We start from the raw sequence: 18568 nt of genomic DNA on the forward strand, positions 1-18568 counted from the left end.
AATATATGACAACAAATTGAAAAATATGAATAAGTTTGTTTGTTTTTATTTTTCAAAAAATATTTTTCAGAAAATTCTACTTTCTTATTTTTCGTATTTTTTTGTTTTTACTGAATTTTTTAATATTTTAAGCAATTTTTTTACTTTTTAGACATACCTAACATAAATACACCTAAAAGTAAAAAAATTGTAAAAAAAATCTTTTAAAAATTCACTAAATACCAAAAATACAAAAAAAAAAAAATACAAGAATTCAGTACATTTTTTTTATATTTTTATGTATTTATTAATTTTTTAAAATATTTTTTCACAGATTTTTTACTTTTTAGATACATCTAACTAAGGTGTATCTAAAAAAGTAAAAAAAATGTTTCAAATTTAAAAAGTATTCACTAAAAACAAAAGAATATGAAAACTAAAAAACTGAATTTTTAAAAAAATTAATCCAGAAAACTCAAATCAAATACACTGATTAAAATTATAAACAACTAAAATAAATAAAAATAAACAAAGCCCAGAGTGGAAAACAGTGAAACTAATATCAACTATTTGGGGGAAGAAAATTGAGAAAGAAGTTTGACACCCAAGCCAATTCTCTTTGTACATGCCAACTACACTTAGCTCATGAACTGTGAACAGCATTCGCCCCGTCTCTTGCACAGACTGGCAATATATGAATGGCAACATCTTTTGTGATCCAAAACCCAATTCTCAATTCCAGCGATGCAACCCATCAACAATTTTCTATGCTTAACTTACTTTGTGCATAGAGATGTTAACTTTGTTTGTTAAGGAGAAACTTACTTGACGAGTTTAGAGGCACTACAATGAAGATGTTACGTAACTCATTAATTGACCCATCCTACCCCTACCAACCCATTAATAGAACTTGAAAAAAAAAAAATGTGACAAGTAACCATTTTTCAAAGTTCACTTAAAAAAAAAAAAACGATAAACAAATATTATTTTATTACAATAGGATTAACAATTACTTGTTAACTCAGATTTTATAGTTAATAAAAAGTTTAACATATGATAACTAAAACAATTCCAAACTTAAAACTGAACAGTTCTGTTGAAGGATGAAATGCAAGAATTACTTAATTCTATGATAAAATCTGACATTAAATTCATTGAAGAGTCTCCATTGTGGATGCTCTCAGGAAGCAAATGAGCACCCCAGCTTTTGCCCATTTCCTTTAATACTTGCACCCGAATATATCATATATATAATGATGACACACTCTTTGCTTTTGCTGTGCCTCCCAGCAAAAATGTTTCAGTCCATTAATTAAAGATCACTAATAGATCACTAATGATGTGACACTAATGTGGACTCACTATTGATGTGATAGTTTGGCTTCTTTTTTTTTTTTTTTTTTTTTGCATTGCCAGCTCATTAGAGATGACATTAGTGATGCAAATTTAGAGCACTGAATCAGTGTTGGCCTCCCCATAGGTCCCAAGGGCCAGTTAACACTACCATAAATGATCTTGTTCGGTTTTGGGTTCATTGATTTGAGATAGACAAACATAAATCATGATGAAATATGCATTTAAAGAATGTTAAAGTTGAAGAAGATTGTATAATATTAAGTTTAATTATTAGGTTGCATTGCCTTTTTTTTAAGTGACAAAAATTCTCACAATTTATGTTGATGAATTACAAGATTATATGTTATATCACTCTTTTAATATTAAGTTTAATTATTAAGTTGCGTTGGCTTTTTTTGAGTGACAAAAATCCTCACAATTTATGTTGATGGATTACAAGATTATATGTTATATGACTAGAGTATAAAAGTCGATTTAATTCAACGATGAAATTTTTTATTGATATTTTAATAGCGTGGATTCAAATCATAAAAATAGTTTTTACAATCTCCACAAATGGGAGGGTAAATTATGTATGTTTTTAATAAATTAGGTCTATATATTTTATTTTGAGTATATTTTTATGAGTGAAAAGTATTTCCAAACCCTATACATGACATGAATGACATGCATGTCAGTGTTACATCATATGGCAAGTATATTTAGTGCACAAATTTAATCATATAAACATTATTCAGATTAAACATAGAATAGTTTTTAGTGAATTAAGTACAAAAAATGCTATGCACCGTACTTATATGATCTACCCATTTCACTTGTTAGGCTCTTTTTTTTAATTATTTTTTAATACACAACATTATTGATTAAGTACAATGACATCTTACCTTGGTCTTTGTGTTGAGTTGAGATAAAAATTGCTAGTGTCACCTGTTCGAATTACGGCATAAGGAGACATGTTTGTGACCAAACAGACAAAATAAGTTAATTATTCTATAATTTCGAAATATAGACACGTGATATTTCATAGTATAATAATTGGTGGAGAAAGTAAGTAGGTGAGGTATTATGTTGGATGATTAGAAAATATGAAGAAACCTATTAAATGATGATTTATTAGAGAATACAAACACGTGACATTTCGGAAATATTTAATAATTTCCCGACAAAATATGAATGGACAACAATTGTTAAATCAACACTTTATGAAAATATGTTTTAGATCAAAAATTACTGTAGCAACTGTGGCATGAGGACTAGTTTTTGTTGCCGACAACACATTAACAATATACAAATTATTTTTTGGGCCCAAAATATATATATTTTCGTCTCAAATGCATTTTCAATAAAAAATCTCAAATACAAGAATATTGAGATACGATTATACAACTGAAAATATATTAAGACGTAAATTTTATGAACAAAAGATCTCGTATCTTAAATTTCTTATTTCTAATCTTTCAGTTAGAGGATTTTGTACTCCAATCTTTTTTTGTCCCAAATCTTCCATGTCACAACAACGTACATTCTCTCTATACTACACGACCAATCTCTTATGTTTTGATTCTTTCTTATGTTTTGATTCTTTGGTTGAAAGAATATTTTAGGATAGGAAGACAGTAAATCCTGTGATCTTGCTAAAGAGAAAAAAAAAATAAAAACAAAAATAACTTCGAAGATGTTACGCCAATTTATGGATTTTGAATTTCCGTAGTCCAAACAATTCGAGACCAACTACTTATAAAATAAATAAGAATTAGTCTGTGATAGTTACACCAAATTTTGGGTTCATGAACATACCATTGCAAGTAGTGCTTTGCAATCGTAATAGAATTCAATTTCATTGAACCTCCAAATGACAATCAATACTCCATATTGGTTACTCAGTTCCCTCCCACTTCTCAATGCTGTAAAAACCATATGAATTTATAGATTGTTGAAGCAGACATAGGTACAGAAGTAGACAAGCCAGACTCCATTTTGAGAGAAGTTATATAATATTCCGGGAACATCATGTGACCAATATTTGACCATTTTTTAGGGAAACTAAGGACAAAGTGACCACATGACCGCATGCCATTAGCAAGGGGGATGATCATGTGGGAATGAGAAAAGTCAGGATTATGAAATTTTTTTTCATGAAAATGATCATGAAAGATTTATGATCCTTGGATTACTTTGATTAGTGTGTAGTGTTTTATTTTAAGTGTAATCCAAGGGTCACAAAACTTTCATGATTATTTTCATGAAACATTTTTCATGATACCTAACATTGCTATGTTAGAATTCCCGACTCACCTGATAATTTTACTAGTTTGGGCTAGAACCCAAGAAACCAAGCTGCTCTGCCAACACATCTACATTCTCTTCATCTTCTTCTTCAATCCCTTCATTCAACAAGTCCTCCCAAAACCCTTCATCAACTCCTTTGTCTCCTCTCTCCTGCATTTCTTCATTCCCCACATGTTCTTCCTCTACGTTCTGTGATGATCCACTTAATCCCTGTATGTCCCCCGCAAGTTGCTCTAGCTCCAAATCACTGAACCCAGATATGTCGTAGTCTTGATTTTCTTGCTTAATATCAAGGCCTTTTTCACAAACTCCAACATCAACATTGACAGGACCTTGATCAATTGACCTCCTTCTCTTCCTACAAATCGCTTCCTCAAGCTCTTTTCGTCTCTCCTTTTGCATCAATTGTTGCATAAAACTTGGATTCTGTATTGCCTTTGCCAAGAAACCGATCATTTGTTGCTGTTTCGTCTCTGTCCCAATTAGTCTTTCCTCCATTGCTTCAAGGTAAGCTCTAGTATTCTGCTGTTGCTGTCTGAGTTTCACCAACTCCGCCATTAAAACCTGCTTGTCACGCCTCAACCGATCAACCTCTATATCCAATCCAAACGTACCCACTTCGACACAAGGCTCTAGGCCTTGTCCCCTTGAAGTCTGAGAATGAGAAGATGTTTTTCTCCTCCTAATGTTCCTCAGAAGATGCTTTTGTCCTCTCAAGAACCCTTCATTAGCAAATTCCCATCTGTCTGGATCAACCTTTTTAAAGCCCTGCACATTTCATATTACTTGGCCATGATCATACACCAATGAAATCTACATAGGTAGCATTGAGAATTGTATAAAAGATATATCTAAGTTTGATGAATAATGAAACCTTCTATGTAACAATATTGCAAATGGTGAATAACAGATTTGATCAGGCTGTCTGATCTATATATCACTGTATTGTCGATACCGACTGGTATTGTTATTTAAAACCATGAATTAGATAGTGTGACATTTATAGTTTATTTTACTCATCCCTCCACTTGCTTTATTAAACCAACAAACAAACAGGATGTCTACATTGATGAGAAACTCATTAAACAAAGAAAAGAAGTACCAAATCAATCTATCATAACTGAAAAATAAACATGAACTTTCTAGCCGTTTCTTGAATGAACATGAAAGATGCCAAATCTGAACCACCCACATCAGATTATGATATTAAATCAAGACAAACTTCCCATTTATTGATTGTAACTAAAAAGATGAGAAGGAGGTGTTTGAGTTTTTGTTGAAGGGAGTAGATATACTTACGTAAGTGTTGAGTTGCCTAACAAAGCTTGAGAAATTGCAATGCTTGAAGTACCTAGGAAGAAGATTCATGGAAAAAGCCCGATGGTCCCAAACAACAAAACTGTTGTTGCCTTTGCTCCAAGAAATTACATGATTGGTGTTTGGATCTTCAACTAAGTCATAAGTTTTGGAGAGGAAAGGTGGAGGGCCTGTGCCATGAAGTCCCTCCATTGGTCGAGGAACAACTGTGGACGGCTCACCGGGGTACGATGAACTCAATCCAGGAGGATTCATGATGGAGATTGATCAAATGAGAAGGAGATCTATGAGGTTTGCCTATTAGAATGTGGTTTGGTTGTTGGGTAGATACGAAGAAGCCTAATGGATCTTCAGTCCTAACAACAAGTCTCCAGTCCTAGATATGTAGAAGCCTTATGGATCTTCAGTCCTAATAACAAGAATGCAGTTCTATGTAAATCTTTCCTGAAATGGGTAATGAGTTTTTCTTGATGGGTTTTAAAAATTAAACACTATACATACATACATACACAAAAAAAACCCAAGATTAAAATGAACGATCGATCAAGATCAAAGGGTTAGCCTACTAAATGAGGTGATATATTACGAAGCGTGGTATCTGAGTTTGAGTCTTATCACTGCCTATGAGAAGTTTTCTTGGAGAAGAGACATGGAAACAAAAATGGGTCCTGGTGGAGATTGAGATCAACATATAGAAGGTAAAAAAAAAAAAAGTAGAAGTTTGAGAATCTGGAAGTGGTTTTCTGGCAATATAGATAAGAATCATCTGAAATGGAAATCAAGAAACACAGAGAAAATTTGAGAAACTGAGAAACAAAAAGACTAAATAGGAACTGAATGTCAATGTCATTGATTCATATACATGTGATGATGATGCATGTATATAGGTGTACATGCTTTGTGCTAGAAATGAATAGATGGGAAGCTGATGATGGAAAAGAGAACCAAAATTGGACTGTTTGACTCTTTAGCTATTTTTAATGCCCCACTTCTTACTCCTTTTGGGAAGGTCGTTTGGCAACAACAAAAAAACAATTCTTTTTTTTTTTTTTTGTTCTTTGCACAGCCAAAAGACAGGTAATAATAGGTGTAGGATGAGCTCGCGTGTACTACCCCCATTCAAACCTTTTTGCTCTTTGCTCTTTGATTAATATTTATTTATGATGTTAAATCGCAATAAAATGATTAAATTATCCCTATGCAATTTAAAATATTTATAATTTCACTCATGTAGCATATTTTGGCTCATGAGAGGTAGAATTGTAATTTCACCAGTGACTGAAATCCAACTTCTCAAATGTCTAAATACAAAAAAGCCAACTTTTAACTTTTGTTACAAACGCACAAACGTGGCTAAAAGCCAAGTGCCCAAAACAGGCCTCTGTCTCCATCCAAAGACAGAATTAAATAATATACAGCAGAAGCTCATCAAAGATGCTGTTGATATCCTCTTTATTTTTAGTAGTCATATATATATTTTTATGATTAAATTATGTGTATATAAACTATCAATACTAAAGCAGAATTTTTTATTTGTTAAAAAAAATAAAGTCTTTATTACCTAAACTTGATCAATTCCTTTTGTTTATCAAAAAAAAAAAAATTATAATGACTTCCTTTTGAAGTTTTGAAAAATACAGTAATATAACTCATTTAAATTTATTTTGAATTTGAATGAGTTCAAACGGGCTTGTGGATTGTGCTCCAGAATTGTCTGGAATTTCCACTAGGGGAGGAGTGATGTTTGAAGCATTCATGGTGCCTTTGTGTCTAGTTGTATTATTTTTAGTTTCTTTTTCTCTTTTGCAAGTAAAAAGTGGACCATACCAGATTTTAGGTCAATAATGTTGGTGAATTCTTTACTTACTTGACATGAAAGAAAAACTGCCTTATTGTGTTGAGTTGAGCCACATTAAATTAAACTATTGTAAGCTTTGTAGCTGAAATAGTTTTAGTTGGTTGGGAGAAAATATCTTGCCATCTTAATATTATTATATGCATTAGTCAAATAAAGTTTCATTACAAAAATAGATAGTATTTCTCTTGCGTAAAAGGAGTTTACAATCATTATTGGACTTAAAAGGATTTATTCATCGTTGTCATTTTTCTTATTATTTTATTTTATTTTATAATTTAAGAGAATGATAAGTTGCATACCTCAACGATAAGACTTGGATTTAAAAATCATACTTAGTAAAGATGTAACTCATTCACCAAGTTAATCCCGAGTTTTGATCCTGTTTTTCATATTCAATATACAATTTTTAGAGAAAAAAAATGTCAAGCATTAAAGCACAAACCAAGGTGAAAATGTAGGACTTAATAGAGATTTTACCTCGAATTACATTGCTTTAAATTTTGTCTGCTATTGTTTGGTGAAATAATTCATCCGAGGATTCTTAAAATCCAATGGTGTTCAACAGGTGGACAATTTTGATTGGTTCACACTTGCAATATGCATCTTAATATTAATTTTTTAATAGTTGGTTCATTTTTGAAATTTGAATCCTTTCTAGTTTAAAAATTATATTATAATAGATCCAATTTCAGATTCAATTAACAAATTTCATGTTGTAAAATATAATTAATATTGTAAAATTTTTTGTGAAATATAATATTGTGAAACTTTTTGAAGCGAGGCACCACCATAAGCATAATAGCATATTACAAAAATAACACTAAAAATCACTATATTAAAATTAAAAATTGACACAAACATATTCATCGTATTCGTATTTAATTTTAATTAGTTGATGTTATGTGAACCGCACAATAGTTACCAAATCCCATATATTCAGACAAAACAAGACAGGTCATAATTTAGAACAGTGACTAACATGGAAAAAAGGAGGAATAGCATAAACCAAATTAGACAAAAACAAACCAAATTAGACAAAACCAAATAAAAATATTAAACTAATAAGGAATATGGAGCTTCAAGATGGTTGTAGAAGATGAGATCACAAGAGGCACCAAATCCAATGGAGAATTTCAAAAGCAAAGTTGGACTTTAAAGAAAGGTCTGCTACATATCTACCTTTAATTAATATTTCTCTCCCTTTTTTTTTTGGGGGGGGGGGGGGGGGGGGGGTATTATGACTCCTGGAACAAATTATTGCCTCCAAGATATGCATATTGAATGTTAATAATTTGTAAATAAAATTAAAAATAAAAAAAACATGAGTAATTTTAAAAAATATGTATTTATGTTATTTTTACCCTATAAACTATAAGAAGAATTTATAACCATAACACAAAATCTCAAGAAAGAAAAAAAAAAAAAAAGAAGCAAGAAAATAACCATAAACATTTTATTTAAACTGTAACTAACAATACCACCTCAAAAAACTTAAAAAAGAAGCCATTCAATAAGCACATGCTCTCACAAACTCATATAAGCAGATTTACATGATGTTACTTTCATATTTATAACCATCATTCCTAGAACATATTCTGGACATGTAAGTTAGACAAGCATACAATTCCATAGATAAAAGGTATGTTCCCTTCCCTATTATTTTTCCTTATTTTTTTAATAAGAAGTCACAACAGTTCCTAAGTTTTTAAAACAAAAAAACAGAATTCAAGCTGCAGCAACAGCAGGACTGGCAGCTTCCTTCTGCACAAAGGTTTCAAGATACTCTTTCCTGCAAATAACAAGCCAACTTATTTAGACTAAAGGAAGAATCCAAAATATTGAATTATTATTGATGGAAAAAGGAAATAAAATGATCATGAGAACAATAAAAAAACAGAGTCCACGATGATCAGCAACAGAAAACAAAGGTCAAGACATACCTTGCAGGTAAATCTATGTTACCAGAGACTTACCCAAAAAAAATCTATGTTATCAGAAAACGCTAATACCCTAACAAATTACGTATAGGTACGCACGTTCCGAAATATGGTATATTTCTATTCCAAAACGGTAAATTTAGTGATCCAAAGCGATTCTAATTTTTTTTTTTTCCTTTCAATATATGTCCTTAAATGTTACCTTAGGAGGAAAAAAATCAAATATATTGAACTAAAATCTAAGATGAGGTAAAGTTTTGACGAGACGAAAACATCAAAAAAAATGTCATAATGCTCATAAAAAATATTACATTTTATTGGATGTCTAATAGTTTAAAAAAAAATTATTCTAGAAGTACCATAAATTCTTAAGTATAATGCATACAGATCTACCCCTTATCATACTACATTTTAGAACATGTGGTGTGTTGCGTTCCCATTTCCGTTCCATGTACTGAAACGATCCACATTTCAGATAACATAGGATAAAATGATCATGAGAACAATTGAAATGAGTCCAAAATGGATAGTTTTACTTGTCAAGTTTAATGGGATCTTCCATTTTATTTGTCAAGTTACATAGAATTATATACTAGAAGGTAAAATCTCAAGCTTACGTATCAAAGTCACATAGAATTTTCAAGTTTATACAAAAAAAAAAAAATTATTTTATTTTTTTGGCTAAAGATAGGAGATTAAATTATTATTGATAGACATTCATACTTCTCTCCACAAGCTCAAACCCGAACCTCTTGTGTTTAAATGTTAAGAGTCGCAAAAGAATTTGGATTTACATGCCAAAGCCACATTGCATCTTTGTCCCAAAAGTTGGCATTAACACATCTCTCTTTAACAGGCATGACAAAAGTTGACTTTGGCATTCTCAATTAAGTAGATCTGAAGCCAAATTAAGGACATAAAAACTTGTTTATTCCCTTGAATTGAGGGCTCTTTTCAACTTACGATCTACAAAAAACCCTCCACTGCTTTATGGTCTTATATCGGCCTAGAAATACCTATCTACGGAGCACTATTAGATTAAATAAAACACAAGGAGTAACAATTTTATTGATACATCATCAAAAGAGGTTGTATTAGAGTGACATTATGGCATTACATACATAATGATAAAATATAACATTAGACATGACATAAGTACATTTCATACACAAACTGAGCTTCAATGACATTCCCACCCACCGACAATTTCATCGAATGCAAACCGCATCACACAACAAATCAATCAAGGACACTTATGACCTTTATTTCCAATACAAAGTACGAACTATATTCAGTAAATAACACTAGACAAAAAATTTATAAAAGCTTTTGTAGTAGTTTCACGTATGTCCAAGAAAGCAAACTAAACAGCACCGCCACAGATACAGTTTTGAGAAGCAGAATATATTTCAAGCTGAAGCATCAATAGCGTGATTAGCTTCTCCCTTTTGCACAAAATTTTCAAGATACTCTTTCCTGCAAGTACAGTCCTCATGACTTGAGTAAAACACTAATATGTCTAATTGTCAATGGTTTTTTAAAGAATTAACACAACCATAAAAAAGAAGAAAAACAAAAACCATAAGAAAAATCATACCTTGCAGGTAAATGATCATGAGGTCGATTATATGGAGTCCAAACTGGCTCACCAACAAACAAACGCATTGCCTACAAAGAACATATTCCATTAAAAACGCTTGATTAAAATCATAGACCCAAAAATTTTCACCAGCAATGATCTGTTATATATTAAGTATCAGATATAAATGTCGGCAGATCCCAAGTAACGGGATTAAGGTTTCTTAAATTTGAGTTCAGTTGAGATCTCTGTCGTTCTGGTATCACAGCCCTTATTCAATCCCAACTCCTCCACCATTGATTTGTAAACAAAGACAGCATAAAAAGACAAGTAAAAGATTATTTAATCTAATTCTATCGAGAGTATGATACTCCCATATCTCAGCACTACAAGTTCGGTATTTCTTTCCAGTTAGACACCCTTCAAAATTAACCATGATGTAAGTAATTAATATATAAAAATCATAATCAAATTTGTGCCTCTGACAACAGCTAGGTTCCTAACAGACAGCGACAGAGGTAAGTTTTTATGTATCATCAAGAAATCAAAAAAACTATGCTTGTATTGTTTGTACCTTAATGTAGTTGTTTGAATCAAGTGTGAAGCGATGATAAATTCCTGCAGGTAGGACAATCAGTCCCCCTTTCTTTAGCCAAACACGGATCCAAGATTCATTGCAATCCCTCACATCAAAATATCCTTCACCATGAAATACAAATTAGAACTTTGAACTTGGCATACAGAGTGGGAGATATATTTAAATAAATCTAACTTATCCTACCACTTCCTGCAAGACAGTAACGGATCTCCTCATCTGTGTGGAGATGTTCCTCAAAGAAGCTTTTAATCTTTTCTTCATAATTTGGCAACTTCTCCGGGCAAACCTCAATTATGTCCTGAGGAAAAGTCCGCATCTTGTTAAAAGATGTAGTAGGCATGCAGAATCATCTATGTTGTATTTTAAGGGCACAAAACTCGTATAAACAAAACCCTTGATTTAAAATATGAAGATAATAAACTACTCACTCCACAGAAAAGAGTGGAATATAGATGGAAAAAATAAAAAATAAAAGAGTTTCTTAACAAACCGTGTAGGAATATCCACGATCTTCACGAATTGTTTTCAACTTATCATCATTTTCATAGTTATCAGCGTCCAATTGCCAGCTAAGTACTCCCAATTCTACAAGTTAGAACAAAAGTTCATGGTGTAAGAAGGTAAAGTTTCATACATTTGGTGATGATCTTAAATATTTAACCTAAATGTGAGTAGTACCAGCAAGTTGGTCCAGCGATACATATTCTTTGGGACTGCGGTGATGGTGGAGCCTCTGGTCTTCATCACTATCATCCATATACCATGCTTGTATGACTTCCTCTCTATCATCCTGTAGGAAACAAGAATGTTAAGAAAGAGCATTACAGGATTATCCTGTTTGGTTTACACATTCTTTTCCCTAGAGAGAGAGAGAGCGAGCAACAGACCAACAGCACAGGCAATGGGCTGCTGTCTAAACAACATTAAAACACCATATAAATTTCTAAGAACTTTCTGCGTTATAAATTTCAACATCTGCTTGTTGTTTGGTAGATTTTCTCTATAAAAGCAAGTAACAATTAGCATATGGATTTTCATCTCAAAAGGTGGAAGTAAGAAACAACTCATTTTTTATAAGATAGCACAATAGCTTTTACAGTCCAATTTAAGTTCAACCACCAGCCCATTAGATGGAGGTGAGGAGTAAAATCGGTACAAACCTAACTCTCAGGTTCAAACCCACAATGTCAAGGTTAGTGGGCCGATATTTAACCACACTAAACCAATGCCATTTTATATGAATCTTGATAATCAATTATTAGACTTTTATAAATTTAGATTGATTTCAATTTATCTTTCCAAATATTTTTATGTATTTTCAAATTATTTTGTATTGAAATTTGAAACAACACATCACCGAAACAAAATTTTGATTCTTGCTTTCACTATGAAAAGTTCAATTTTTATAGATAACTTTGAATTCGTACTTTATCAAGGACAATTAGGTCCACCTTGCTAACCGTGGCAAAACAAAATTGCACCAATCCAATCTAAATGCACACAACCCCACCACCACAATCAAGCAAATCTAACAAACCACTTGATTTATTCGTGAAGTAGAAGCCTGTAATCGCAACAACCCAATACGCAGAAGAAGAAGAAGAAGAAGAAGAAGAAGAAGAAGAAGAAAATTTCAAAAACCAACTAACAAACAGATTCAAATCCATGGTATCAAATGGGTTATTATTGAATTACCCAAATCCTAACAAATTTGAATCAATTAGCATATTACTAACTATCTCAATACGTATATGTAGAAGTCAAACTCACAGAATTGGGATTCAACAGATTGTCGATCATTATAGCAATCACAAAACCATAATGGGGAGATGAAATATGTGAAAGATTTAGCAATTACCTTGCATGAAGACCCCATGTCTGTGATCTGGCTTTCTTTCTCTCTCTCTAGAAATCTCTAGCTAACTCTGTCTGTCTCTGAATGTTGTGAGCTTTGAAGCAACGCTATATAATGTAACTCGTGTCGTGTGAATAATTGAATATCAGTTACCAGAATAAACATAACATAATAATGACACTATGTAGAAAGGCGACGCCCTTTCTATATTTTGACTATCCATCTACCTCTGTCCAGATTCATCGACCTTTGACCCACCCAAACCAATGGAACGGAATCAAGGTTCTTTTGGTCATTTCACTTCAGAAATAATAGGTAATGCATGACGACATGTTGATTGTTTTTTTTATTTTTTTATTTTTCTTTTTGAGGACAAATTATAAATTAGTAGAGGAATGAGAATGTAATTCGTGATAATCTTTTTTTTTATGAAAGTAACTTTTTTTATTTTGTGCAAGTGTTATTGGTGAAGTTGTACGAATTGAAGTTGCACCAACATTTAAAATGAAATTATTTCATTAAAATTAGTCATGTGTACATTCCGATAAAATCATTGTGTAAGACACTCAAATTTAAAAAAAGTAAGAGCTACTATTGGTTCAAACCTATACTAACTAACAAAATTATTCAGTGTATTTGGTTTGAATTTTTTAAATTAAATTTTTTAAAAATTAAATTTTTTTATTTTCGTATTCTTTTATTTTTAGTGAATATTTTGTAAATTATAAACATTTTTTTTTACTTTTTTATATGCACCTTAGTTAGATGTATTTAAAAAGTAAAAAATTTGTGAAAAAATATTTTAAAAAATTAATAACTACATAGAAATATAAAAAATGTACTGAATTCTTGTATTTTTTTTTGTATTTTTGGTATTTAGTAAATTTTTAAAAGATTTTTTTTACAATTTTTTTTACTTTTTAGGTGTATTTATGTTAAGTGTGTCTAAAAAGTAAAAAAATTACTTAAAATATTTTTAAAAATTCAGTAAAAACAAAAAAATACGAAAAATAAGAAAGTAAAATTTTCTAAAAAATATTTTCTGAAAAATGAAAATAAGCAAATTGATTATTATTAAACCTCAATCAAATAGTACTCTCCCAAATTTCAAGTCTAAATTTAATGTGTATTACAATTGTTTGTAGATAAGTTTTTCAAAGTTAAAAATTGGAGAACTGACCCAAAGGTCCAAGCCCAACATATCATACCCCATTTAGGTCCAAAACAAATTTAATACTCCATTAAGTCCTCAAATTATCTATAAGACAAAAATACCCACAATATATCATACAATTTACACGCGCGCAACCATCACTCACGATCATCTCAGTCTGATTAGTACACTGTCACATCTCCGCCGCTCGAAATCGAATTCTCAGTCCTCCATCTCTCTTCCGTTCGACTCCATTTCCTCTGAAACCTTACCCTAACCACAAAACGAAACCGTTTATCTCCATTACCGACGATCATCTCAGTCTGATCAGTACACTGTTACATCTCCGCTGCTCGAAATCGCATTCTCAGTCATCCATCTCTCCTCCGTTCGACTCCATTCCCTCTAAAACCCTACCCTAACCACAAAACGAAACTGTTCATCTTCAAACACAACACCAAGTCGTTCATATTCTCCAATCGGCGACTCTCAACAACACGAAAAACCATCACCACTCTGAAGAAATTTCATAGTTCCTGATTTCCGATTCACAGAAATGGGGAAAAAAAGTAACATCTCTCTTCACCTATTCATTATTTTTTTATTCAAATTTGTACATTATTCTTTCATATTTCGTATATACACATTTTACATACTTCAAAATGTATAAACCCTCTTTTATATATAATCCCCTATTTTAAAACATTCTAATCTCCTGTTTTTAAACATTCTAATCCACTGTTTTTATACATAAATCCCTGTTTTTACACATTCAACACCTTATTCTTATTCTTGTTGTTCAATATTGGCTTTTCTTATTGTTATTGTTGAATACTTAATCTTTTCGTTGTTATTGTTGCTGTTTACAAAATACAATGGGTTGTTCTTATTGTTGATACTGTTTATAAAAACTGTAACATCATACAGTTTCATTTCATCACTCTACAAGTAACATATCTAAATTTATTCAAACTGCAAATGAAACTGCAAAATTACACAGTTTAATCATTACTCAAAACAAATAGGTAACTTATTATAAAGTGCAAATCAAACTGTCAAATTATATAGTTTCGTAACTGTTACTAACAAATACATATAACTTCATATTAAACTGAATATAAAACTTCAAAATTATACAGTTTTGTCACTATATTATTCATACCCTGCTGTCGTTTACATTTTTTCAGAAATAATTGTTGGAAGATATTGGAAGAAACAAACCCATATGCCCAAAAATCCAATCAGGGATTTAAGTATCTCCCATTTTGAAAGTCCTTCTCCTGTATCCACTGAAATGCCACCAATATCTCCCCCTCCACAAAAAACTCAACCACCACAACCAAAAACAACCAAACACCACAGACCCTACCAAAAAACCCACAAAACAACCACACTACTTACAAGAAAAAGCCCAAAAACTACACCACAGACCCCACCCACACAACAAACACCAACCACACCTCCAACCACAACAAAAACAAACAAAAGAAAGCCAACAAAAAAACAAGAAGCTCCTACAACCAAAAAAAGAAAGTTCCAAGAAAGCCAATCAACTCCCAAAACAAAAACCAAGGCATCAAAAGAGAAAAAAGCAGCAGGCCCTGCAAAGAGAATCCAACAATTTAATTACCGTTCCAACATCGGAACAGTAATCAAACTGTTGAAGGGGGTCAAATTCACAAAAGCCTAACAGACAGAGCTGGAAAAAACTCCTTTTTGGCCCATTATAAATGTTCTCTCCTCAACACAACTGAAGGTCTCTTGGTGCAGATGCTACAATTCCATTGTAGCAGAAATGACAACACTCTACAACAAAAGAAAAAGAGCATTTATACTTGGAAAAAAGGAAAGGAAACTCAGAAATAGTGATGTCAAGCTTATTTTTGGTATCGACTGTGGAGAAGACAGCATCACCACCAAATCCTATGCAAGACCAAAGGATTTTGAGCTTCTATTTTACAAACGAAGATGCAAATCAGTAAAGAGATTGGATGGCAAGTCTTTGACCAAAAGGTTTCAATAAACAAAAAAAGGAAAATCAACCAATGATCATCAAGATCTTGCAAGGGTCATCACTTTTTACTTGTGTTTGAAATTTCTCATGCCTACAACATGCCATATACTCAGTTGGAGTTTTCTCAACTATGTTGACAATCTCAACAACATCAAGAAGTACAATTGGGTTGAGGCAATAAAAGACACACTGATGAATTCAATGGCAAATGCAAACAACAACCGAAGGCATGTCACTGGATGCGTTATGTTACTCTTGGTAAACACATTACTCAACTACTTCACACAAAAATATTAGACATCCACCTATTTCTAACTATCTAACATATTTCAATTTTTTTTTTTTACAGTACTGGTACTATGACACAGTAAACTCCTCCGACCATCTAACAAAGAAGGCTTCCCAAGGTTTATGAAATAGAACCTTGGCAAAATGTACTCTAAGTAGAAACACATCAGCCTTGCTCACTTTGAAAAGTTATTCAAACTCTTCTATACTATCATAGCACAAATATATTCAACACCACTTTCACAGTCATTATAGTAAAAATCATGTTATGAAACTGTCAAATTCTTCAGTTTCAAACAACATGTATTCAACACTTGACTCACATTATTCACAATACAAATCATATTATGAAACTGTAAAAGTTTGCAGTTTCAAAGCACACATTTATTTAACATCACTCATGTTATGAAACTGCAAAAGTTTATAGTTTAAACGCACAAATCTATTTCACATCACTCATATTATGAAACTGTAAAATTTTTCAGTTTCAAGAAACATATTTCGACACTTAACCCACATTACTCACAGTACAACTCATCTTATGATTACTGATATATGCCACATTGTTCCAATGCAGGTTAACCAAAGTGCTTTAACCCCAACTGAACAAGAAATATAGTTATTACATATCAATCAAAGCATATAAATAGACTTTTCAGCAAAGAAACATGACCAAAAAAAGGGCAATAAGCAAAAAAAAAAAAAATCAAAAAAAAAAAAAAACTTCTAGACAGTGATGAGGATGACTTTCTCGAAGAAGAACATCAATCAGAATCAGAATCAGAACAAGAAGAACAACAACAAAAAAAGAAAACAAAACAAAAACCACAAGAAAAACCAGAAAGTGATGAACAAGAAGAAGAGAGTGATGATGAAAAAAAACAAGTGACTGATGAAGAAGAAGCTGATGGAGAAGAAATTGAAGAAGAAGAAGAAGAAGAACCTGATGAACAACAACACAATGATGAAGTAGAAGAAAGACAAGAAGCAAAAGGTGATCAACAAGAAGACACTGATGAAAAAGAATACCAACAACAAGAACAAGAAGAAGAACAAACAAACCAAGAACAAGAAGTCAATGAACAAGAATTGACAAACTAACAAGAACTCCAAGAGAAATCTGACATATTTCATGCACAAGGTAAACGATTGTCTAATACTAAAGCAAACTGCAAAATTTAATTAAACTAACCAAAACACAATCCAACATTTTTATAGGTCATGACCAAGCACAAACACCAACCAAAAAGGACGACAAGGACAAGCTTAAATCAGCCATGAGAGCACAAATGCAAGATATAGAACAAAAATTCATGGCTGAATTGCGTAAAAAAGAAGATCAATTGAAAGAAATGTCCACCAAAAAAACTGGCAGTCCCCAACAAAGATCAATGGTTAAAAGAATCAAACAAAAATCAAGAAAACAAGCACATGACCCATATTTTGAATACCAACCAATGACAAAAGCCAAAAAAGATACAAGGAACAAGACACAAACTGTTGCTGATGTATCCAAACCAACAGAGGGTACCGATAAAGAAAAAGAGATTGAGAATAAAAAGAAAAAAGAAGAAATCGAAACAGAGACAAAACCTCCTACTGAACCCGAGCAAAAAGAAGGTGCTAATGAAGCAAAACAACAATAGAAAGAAAAAATGCAAGAAGATATTGGCCAACAGAAAGTAGTTGCTGTTGAAACGAACCCAAAAGAGGATGCCAATCAAGAGAAGACACAACTTCAAGTATTGGAAAGTGATAATGATTTCAAGGAAGAATCAATCCAAAACCAGCCACTCGCCATTTCATGCCGCAAAACAAACAAAGTTTGGCATAGCCTATCCAAAAAAGACCAAGACCAAATTCAACTCATCAACAACACACAATCAAGTGCTTGTGTCTGGTCTGGCAGTGAAGATAAATTGCATATACTTTTCAGATATATACAGATTGACCAACAGGGAACCCTTATATGGGAATGTAGGTCTCCAACTGCACAATTTTACAGTTTCTGTTCATATTCAATAACCTATTCCATAAACCTAACACATTCTCATATATAACATGTTTCAAGTCATTGACGCATTCTCATAAAAGAAATTGGCACTCCAACCAACCATTGAAGAATTTGAGAAGAATGATCTAGCCTTTGCAAGAAATCTATACGCGGGAAGATTTTACGTTTTCTCAACACTCATCAATGTAAGCAAAACTTAACATACCTTTCAATATTATTCAAACTGTAAAATTTTATACTTTCTTAACATGTCTTACTACATAGTTTTATAACATATTTCAAACATATATATGACTTACAGACTCTACTACAAAACCAAGATCAAGCACTG

The 18568-nt window shown here is 32.0% G+C and overlaps 2 protein-coding genes across 3 annotated transcripts; both read right to left on the reverse strand.

Moving 5' to 3' along the window:
* Positions 1-3157: 3157 nt before the first annotated feature.
* LOC114315662 (heat stress transcription factor A-6b-like) lies at positions 3158-5893 on the reverse strand. Its single transcript, XM_028262273.2, has 2 exons — positions 4924-5893; positions 3158-4392 (listed from the first exon to the last, which is right to left on the reverse strand). Exons 1-2 carry the CDS (start codon positions 5194-5196, stop codon positions 3643-3645), a joined length of 1023 nt encoding a protein of 340 aa, XP_028118074.2. The 5' UTR covers positions 5197-5893; the 3' UTR covers positions 3158-3642.
* Positions 5894-8344: 2451 nt separating this feature from the next.
* On the reverse strand, positions 8345-13029 carry LOC114315683 (acireductone dioxygenase 2). Of its 2 annotated transcripts, none has more exons than XM_028262303.2 (7): positions 12772-13009; positions 11592-11703; positions 11404-11498; positions 11097-11211; positions 10890-11014; positions 10334-10404; positions 8345-8588 (listed from the first exon to the last, which is right to left on the reverse strand). In XM_028262303.2, exons 1-7 carry the CDS (start codon positions 12787-12789, stop codon positions 8525-8527), a joined length of 600 nt encoding a protein of 199 aa, XP_028118104.1. In that variant the 5' UTR covers positions 12790-13009; the 3' UTR covers positions 8345-8524. The 2 variants fall into 2 exon arrangements, with proteins under 2 accessions (XP_028118104.1, XP_028118103.1); XM_028262302.2 differs by lacking the exon at positions 8345-8588 and adding an exon at positions 9775-10212 and having other exon boundaries at positions 12772-13029.
* Between the last annotated feature and the right edge of the window lie 5539 nt (positions 13030-18568).

This window comes from Camellia sinensis, chromosome 6 (genome assembly GCF_055761805.1).
Source record: "Camellia sinensis isolate YWXY chromosome 6, ASM5576180v1, whole genome shotgun sequence".
NCBI classification, from domain to species: Eukaryota; Viridiplantae; Streptophyta; class Magnoliopsida; order Ericales; family Theaceae; genus Camellia; species Camellia sinensis.